The 8,466-nt window shown below is 50.6% G+C and overlaps 1 protein-coding gene across 1 annotated transcript in view; it reads right to left on the reverse strand.

Annotated features, from left to right (window-relative positions):
* Golt1a (golgi transport 1A) overlaps window positions 1-7,516 on the reverse strand; it is an 11,633-nt gene extending 4,117 nt beyond the window's left edge. The window contains exon 1 of the mRNA XM_004625394.3: window positions 7,407-7,516. Coding sequence (XP_004625451.1) covers window positions 7,407-7,431 — 25 coding nt within the window. The 5' untranslated portion in view covers window positions 7,432-7,516. The remainder of the gene's footprint in view (window positions 1-7,406) is intronic.
* Between the last annotated feature and the right edge of the window lie 950 nt (window positions 7,517-8,466).

Genomic DNA, 8,466 nt, shown 5'->3' on the forward strand with positions numbered 1-8,466 from the left:
AAAAAAAAAAAAAAAGAAGAAGAAGAAGAAGAAGAAGAAGAAGAAGAAGAAGAAGAAGAAGAAAGAAAAGAGAAAGAAAATGCATACAACCTAAAACTTACATTTTATCCAGGTTTAAAGGGACCAATCCCAAGTGTCAAGCGCACTCCCAGTGCTGGGCAAACATCAGAAGCATCCATCTCCAGGAATTTTTTCATTTTGTAGAAGTGAGGCTGTGTACTCACTAAACTTGTTATCACCTATCCTTTTTCTTTCAGCTTCCTACAACCACCATTCTTTTTGTCTTTATGAATTTGACAACTCTAGGAATCTTGTACAAGTGCAATTGTACAATATTGCCTTTGAGCCCGGATTTTTATTATTGTTATCATTGTTATAATGTTCTCTGACTCCTTTATGTTGTTCCATGTGTCAAAACTTCCTTTTCTTTTTTTCTTCCTTCCTTCCTTTCATTCATTTATTCTTTCTTTCTGGTCTTCTTTGCGACACAGTTTCACTATGCAGTTCAGGCTGGACTTAAACTCACTTTGTAGTCCAGGCTGGCTTTAAACTTGCAGCAATCCTCCTGCCTCAGCCTTATGAGTACTGGGATTACAGTCGTGTACCACCACTCCTGGCTTTCCCATACAGTTCTGAATGGCATTTTCTTAATCATTGGTGGCACTGAACAGCACTTCCTGTGTTTATTGGCTGTTTGGGTACTTTTTTTTAGAGATGTGTCTATTCAAGTCCTGGGCCCTCTTTTAAATTGGGTTATTCTTTTCCTTATTGTTGAGTTATATATGTTCTTTATGTATTCTAGGTATTAATCCCCTATCTGATATATGATTTCCAAATATTTTTTCCTGTTCCACAGGTTGGCATCCTTTGAGGCACAGGAGTTTTTAATTTTCATGTACTATAGTTTGATCTTTTCTCTTTTGTTGCCTGTGCTTTTGGTGTCAGAGCCAAGAAATCATTGCTAAATTCAGTGTCATGAAGCTTTTCTCTATATTTTTTTCCCTAAGACTTTCATAGCTTTACTCCTTATGTGTTGGTCTTTGACACATTTTGAGCTGTTTTTTGCAGATGGTTTCAGGTAATGGTCCAACTTCATTCTCATGCATGTGGATATCCAGCTTTTGGGCCACCATCCACGCCCTTGTTCTCTCCTCCACTGAATAGCCATGACACCTTTGTTGAATATATTCTTGAACTCATTAACTATCATTTTGGGATTAATCCCCACAACCTCTATGAAATTGGTATCATTACCACAATTTTAAAGATGGCTGTTAAAAGCGAGGGAGAGCAGGTGTGGTGGCGCATGACCCTGTAATCCCAGTTTGGGAGGCTGAAGCAGGAGGATCAATTCACAGTCAGCCTGGGCTACAAAGTGAGCATGAGGCCAGTCTGAACTGCATATTGAGACCCTGTCAGGGGAAAAAAAGTGAGGGAGAAAATTATTCTGGTTGCTTAGAGGCATGACTGTAGAAATAAAACAAGGCTAGGATACTGGCTAAGTTAAATTTACAACTGACAGAAGAGGACACAATTGCCTTAATCCTTTATAATCAGTTACCAAACAGATGTTGAAAGGATTAAAATCAACTCCAGGATAAGAAATAAAGTCAAAGGTCTTCTGTAAGAGAATCATGAAAAACACACAGCTGAGAGGCTCAGTGGTCTACAGCACCTACTTAGAACAATCTAAACTAACCAAAGCACAGGGACTGCGGTTCAATCCTCCAGCACCACATGCCAGCCAGCCCCGCCCCCTGATGGGCTGAGCTGGCCACACACACAAAAATAAATGAATAAATAAATAATTAAAAAATTAAAAAAAAATTAAAAAAATAACAAATTACAGACTGACGCACCACACAATTCATGGCCCAGTAAAATGCCAGTCTTGGGGCCTCACTTTTGGCAGAAGCTGGCTTTTGTTAAGGTCCAACGTAGTGTTGTTTCTGGCAATAGACACCAGTGCCCTCTGAGTCTGTTTTCCACTGATGGCCGATTCCTCCTGTTCCTGACAATTCTTTGCCACCGTATAGCCATGTTTCCTGCTTCTGCTGCCTGGTGATGCTTTCCTGAGCGAACGCTCTCAGCACGTGACAGCTGGGCAGAGCACGGTCCCGGCGGTCCTTTCGGGCTGTGCTCTGTCTTTCCATATCCCACGGTGTCCCTCTCCTCAGAGGTGGTAAGTTGAAGACCTAGCCACACATCCGCTTTAGCTGTCATGACATTTGGGAGAAAGGCCACAACTGCCTCTCTTTCACCTGAATGGTAAATGTTGTTTATATTTTACACTTCATAGAAAAAGGTCTCTTTTCATCTTCTCCCTGCCGTTCATGTTTGTCAAGATCTCAGTTCTCCTGTATACCTTTCCCTTTGTCTCTCTTCACAGACGTCTTCATGTGGAGACAAGATGGGAACATTTTATTGAGCACATTTTGTTTTGTTAAAAGATCCATTCGTCCATCCTGTGCACTCTGCGAAACAGTCTCCTCCTCATTTGTAGAAATAGCATGAGTTTCTCGGCTCCACACTCTGTGCAGCTCTTTGAGGAAGTCATGGCAGCAGATGCTGTGGTCTTGGACCTGTCCTCTCCTGCGCAGGCCTCAATAGGAAAAGTGGCTGGTCAGCGAGCCACGCTGCGGACCCGGCTCTGGAAGGCACAGGAAGACGCCAGTGGAAGCAGGCGGAAGCAGTGCCTCACAGAGCTGGAAGGACCCTTTCCAGCCGCAATAGGCAACACTGACTGGACTGGGGATGTAGCTCAGGGACGCAGCGCCCGCCTAGCAAGTGCAAGGCCTAGAGTTCGATTCCCAGTACTGAAAGAAAAAATAGTAAAAAAAAAAAAAAAAAGAAAAAGAAAAAGAAAAGGAAACCCTGGCAAAGATGTGTGACACCTTGTCCCAAGGCACAGATGAAAAGTCTGAATGAACAGTTTGGCCCCCACCAAGAGTGTGAGAATCACTGGAAAAGTCTCTGTGGAGAAGGCTCCCTTGACTGACTCCTGTGGTCTGAGGTGGCGAAGCTGATTCCTCCTGTCAGTGCTGCGCCAGGTGTGAGGCCAAAGTCACCACTGCAGATGCCCCCAAGTCAACTATTTTAATTAATTGTTTTTTGTTTAAAAACCCCACATTGTCTTCTGTATTATAGGATCTCCTGCAACTGCCCTTACTGTTCCACACAATACCTCATGGGCTGGTGTCCTTCTAGAACTTTCTTGGGCTGGGGGCAGCTTTTTTAAAGGGTCACACTTACTGCCTCCAGCACCAAAACCCACAAGAAGGGAAGGGGCTGGGGTGCAGCGCTTGCCTCATATGCGTGGCGCCCTGGGTAGAATCCTCAGTCCCGCAGAAAACAACACAGACATAAAAGCAAGCAGCCCTTGCCCCCGTAAAAAGGCCACAAACTGTTTCTCACACACAGGCTTCAGACCTTCCAAATCCCATCTCTGGAGGGGCTTAGGGGCCCAGGTTATTGCTCGGTTTCAGTCGGAGCCTCTGCCGCGCAGGGGCTGCAGAGGGCGAGCCGGCAAGCAGCTGCTGCCGCTCCAATCCCCATCGGGGAAGCGCGCCCCCTGCTGGATGCGTCCAGGGCTGCCACTTGCCGTATGAGCCGGTGGGGGAAGCCTGAGTCCCTGGTGCTTCCCAGGAGCATCAGGAGACCACCAGACCGCCTCACACTTCACACTCTGTCCTGGGGCTCTCAAGCTGCTGCCCAAAAGAGTCCAGGGTCATACTTTTTTTTTTCAACACCAGGGATTGATGTCAAGGCCTTCATACTGAGCTACATCCCTACCGCCTGCCTGTCACAGTATCTCCAAAGAGAGGCCGATGGGCCAAAGCGGGTACAAGGAATCCTCCAAATGCCTCTCTTTCTCTAACAACCACAAATGTTCAGGAAAGCCGCAAGTACACACCAGAGACCCTTTTGCATGACCCGTGTGAGAGTGCTTGCTGTCCAATGTCTCATCCCCTTCTGAATACTTCGGTGTGGCTTTCCTTTATGTTCCCAGACAGCCAAGATGCAGCCATCAAAGTCTGGAAATTACCACAACACAGACCTGCGGCCTAGCCTTCAAGCCCATCCACAGCTCCCCAGGTACCCCGTAATATCACTTATTAAGTGGAAAAGTGCGCACCTCATCATCCCATGTGGCTTTGCCCTCTCCTGGGGTGTGTGTGTGTGTGTGTGTGTGTGTGTGTGTGTATTGCTGGGGGCTGAACCCAGGACCTTTACACTCAACTACATCCTCAGTCCCTTTTTGTTTTGAGGCCAAGTGTCACTAAGTTGCTAAGTTGCCCAGGCTGGGCTCAAACTTGTCATCCTCCTGCCTCGGCTTTCCAGCGTGCTGGGACTAGAGGTGTGGGCCACTGTCCTCCCGCAGTCTCTTCTGTCTGGAGCAGTTCCTCCCACCATCTTTTCTTGCCACCCTCTTGACCCTTTGGAAGATTCTTCAAGCCAGTGATTTTTAGCCACTCATCCTTCCCTTTTGGGTTTTTCTGATGCTTCTCCATGACTATGCTCTAGTTATGCATCTTAGAAAGAACTATCCACCAGAGCTGCTGTTGGGAGTCTTCTCTTTGTGCCCTGGGAGTGACGTCACATTCCTCATGGGCAGGTCTGGAGCCCCTCCACCATGGAGTGCCTCCCTTCCCCCAGCCCGCCTTGGCTGTGTCCCCTGCACGGGCCCCCCACATGAGCGCTGCTCTCACTGCTGGGCCTGCACCCCTCTCTAGGCACTGCATTTGTGTTCCCTGGCGTGACTTTCAGGATGAATTTCCTGGAAGCAGGAGGAGAGAGGAGGGAGCGAGGAGCAGGCACCATTCCCAGTGGAGACTGTAGCTGCTGTTCACACAGCACCTGTCTGGTTGTAACCTCTTGGGCAGGGACCACTGCTCAGACCGCTGCACAAACTAATCTGAAAGCCCCAGAGGCTTAACTGCCTGCCAGCGGCTACCCAGCCAGCAGCCAGAAAAGCAGGGTTTGAAAGCAGTTGCCTGGCTCTGGAAAGAGCCAGCCAGTCTAGCCCACTTCCCCAGAAAGTGCTCTTGTTTTAGCCATCAGTGACCTCCATGTTCTGTGGTCCACGGGACAGGTGTCAGTCCATGGTCAGTGGCTGGCCACTGCGTGGCTGCGCCATCCCCTCTTGCTTCCTTGACACTGCACTCCGGGGTTGTTCCCTGCTGCCCACCCATTTTTTTCTGTTCCTTTTGCCAGCTCCTGCTTCTCTCCTTCCTCGCGGGGTGTGAGCCACTCGGGACTCAGCTTCCTTGCTTCTCATTTGTTTCTGCCACTCTCGTCTGCCCTTAGCTCTCACGTGTGCTGGCAGCGCTGGGGCTTGTCCTTCTAGTTCAAATCTTTCTTGAGCCCTGAAACTCACTCTGTGCTGCTCCTCAGCACATGGGCTTGGGTTTTCTCAGGCACTTTGCTTTCCACAGGTCCTACAGCGATTAAGTTCCTTGCTTCAGCCTCTGCCTCCCCTGGTCTCCTCCAGTGAGTGGACGTGGCCCCAGCGCTGCCCAGCTGCCTCAGCAGAAGCAAGAGCCACACCTCTCCAGTTCAATATGCAGCTGATGCCTGACTGACTGCTTGCTGGATGGAGCCTTTTGCCAGCTCCTCCTTCTCCCAGGGCCTCCACCCTGAGCTCCATCCTCAGCCTTTTTTAAAATTTTAGACACAGTCTAAAATTTTAGACACAGTCTCACTAAGTCACTAAACTGTGGAGGCTGGGCTCGAATTTGCAACCCTCCTGTCTCAGCCTCCCAGAGGGCTGGGATTATAGGCATGCATACCACACCCACTCCACAAAACTCTATTGCTGCTTCTTCCAAAATGTATCCTGAAAGCTGAGTGCATCTGGCCCTCTTAGCCTTAGCTTCCTGCCACCTCTGCCCCCTTCATGGACTGCTGCAGCAATCCCACGGAGTCTCCCACCTGCCTCCTAGTCCTTCTCCACACGGCACTCAGGGATCTTGAAACTATCTCACCAGTGGCTTCCCACGTGTCTAGTAACGCAGCTTGGCTTCACACTGGTCTATGGGTGCAGCGTACACACCTCCAGCCCTAAAACATCAGGAGCAGGAAGGCTTAGACGCTGGCCCAGGACCTTGGTGACCCTGAAGCACGTGGTTCGCTGGCAGCCCCTGCCTCTCCCTGCAGCCAGTGCTCTCTGTGGGGCTCTGGGCGGGCTTCCTGCCCAATACTTTACCTGGATGCCAGGCGCACAGACACTCAACATGCCCATCATGCACACCACTCTCAGCCCATCCTCAACCTGCCAACTCCAGGAGGCCAAAAGCCCTGCAGGCATTCCTGACTCTTCCTTCCCCCAGGTGCTGCATCCAGCCCACCAGCAAATTCCTCACTACAGAGCTAGCATGGAGGTCTCCTGTACCTGCTTTCAATGCGGAACAGCCTCTTCTTGTTGCTGCCCTTATTCCTCTCTGGTTGCCTCTTAACCTGGAGTCCAGAGAGATCCATATCTGTATCTCTGGGATCTACATCTGTCTAGATCTCTACCCATACCTGCATGGCACCTATCACTCCACAGGCCAGGACCTCCTGTGGTTTCCCATCATGTAGAGCCAGGTCTTCCTAGGGTCCATGGTCTGGCCCCTTGGTGGCCTTCCTGACCCTGAGTCCCCCCTTTGCCGATGTTGCTCCATCCACATCAGTCTCCTTGGGTTCCAGACACCGCATGTGCTAATGCCTCAGTCTGGGCCTTTGCACAGGCAGCCTCCTCTTCTCAGAACAGGTTCCCTCTTCCCAGACAACCCCATGGCTTTGCCTCTCACTTCCTACAGATGTCCTCCCCTCTCTGTGTCAGCAGGGAATCCGTCTCTATCTATGTCATCTACTCTATGCCCAGCACTGTGTTTGGCACCTGGGAGAGATAGCTATGTTCAGTGAGCAGGGGAGGAAGTTAGGCTGAAGGGCTTTAATTCACTCATGGAAGCCCTCAGAGCCCCATCCCACTCTGCATGGTCTGTGGGCCCTGCCCCCCCCCCCCAGGAAAGGAAAGGATCTTCCTAAGCGAGGATGCCAGGGCTGGTGCAGCCCAGTGGAGCAGTTTCCACTAAGAAACCCTGGGCTTAAAGATTTGCGGGGAAAGATAGCGAACTAGGCAGAGGCCTCCTGAGTTCGCCTGTGCTGCATCCCAGCTCGGACCCTGTTTGGAGGGGTTTCCTAGGCCTCAGCCTCAGGCTGCCTGTGCACCTGCAAGGCAGGGCCACACCCGCCTGGCCCTGCTGCCTCGGAGATGCCAACACGGCAGCCTGATCAGTGGCTCCAGAGGTCACACTTTGTAGGTTCCCCGGAAGACGCTGGCCAGGAGGGGCGTACTCTGCCCCACCTCGACCGGGAGCCCCTCCAGCCCGTCTTGCTGCTGTGGCTGCTGCCACGCCACTCACTCTGGCCCTCGCTGATGGAGATCATGCTGCGGGCCGCCTGGGGGGCCTTTCCGGTCGGCTGGCTGGAGTCCAGGGCCCGGAGGACCGAGCCTGTGCATGCTCCGGTGAAGCTGACCCTTGATAATTGCAGAGGGAGGTGCCTGTAAATCATTAACCCCCACCCCTCACACTGCCCACACTCCTGCTCCGCCGCTTAAAGACGCAGGCTCCCTGCTGTGGCTGTCCCCAAGGGCCGCTGCCCCGGGACCCTTGCATGGCCTTTCCTCATACAACTCTTGTCTCCTCTATAAAACCTGGGTTGTAGGTGAAAGAAATAGGTTCTGTGTGTCGAGATCCTTGTTTGTTTTTGTAGAATATGTGGGAAACTTGGACTCCCTAGATCTCCTTGGACATGGACTAAATTCATTTTAAAAGTTTTTGGTTGTTTTGTTTGGCTTCGCTTTGTGCAGTACACATTCTAGACGCGAGGGGGCGACAAACAACTGAGTGAAACCTGTTGCAGCCATCACGGAAGAGCCAGATTTGGGTAAACCAAAGCAAATGTGCCATAAGGGAGCTAGACCTCAAGCGATGCAGGCTCCTTTCTCCCAGCTTTGAATCATGAGGTTGAGCTACAGAAGCAAGCCCTGAATGTGGGCTGGGGGTGGGGGCTAAACAATCCAGGAGGCCAAGTTCTAGTCCACCTGGCAGCTGTGAGGATCTGGCTGCACCCTTCCTTTTGCGAGCTGCGGAAGGGAGGGGCTCGGAGTTTCTGGGGAACTGTTCTCCATCGCAGACCACTGCCAACCTCCCCTTTAAAATGTGCTCCTTGAAAAGGAAGGGCTGCATGGTTAGCCAACATTTTGGCCCTAGCCTTTCAAGGTCAGTGAAGACTCGGGACATAGGAGGACCTGTAGTGTAACAACATGTAACTCAGTTGTGCTCCAAACTTTCTGATCAAGAAGATTAAGGAGCCACAGAGGAATGTGTTCGAGGATCTAAAGTGAGTCTGGGGAGAGTCACATGGAGAGAAAAAACATTTTCTCAAGCTTTCACAGAGAGCAAATTAGTCAAGCAATGG

The sequence above is a fragment of the Octodon degus genome, unplaced genomic scaffold (genome assembly GCF_000260255.1).
Source record: "Octodon degus isolate 3935 unplaced genomic scaffold, OctDeg1.0 scaffold00009, whole genome shotgun sequence".
Taxonomy (NCBI): domain Eukaryota; kingdom Metazoa; phylum Chordata; class Mammalia; order Rodentia; family Octodontidae; genus Octodon; species Octodon degus.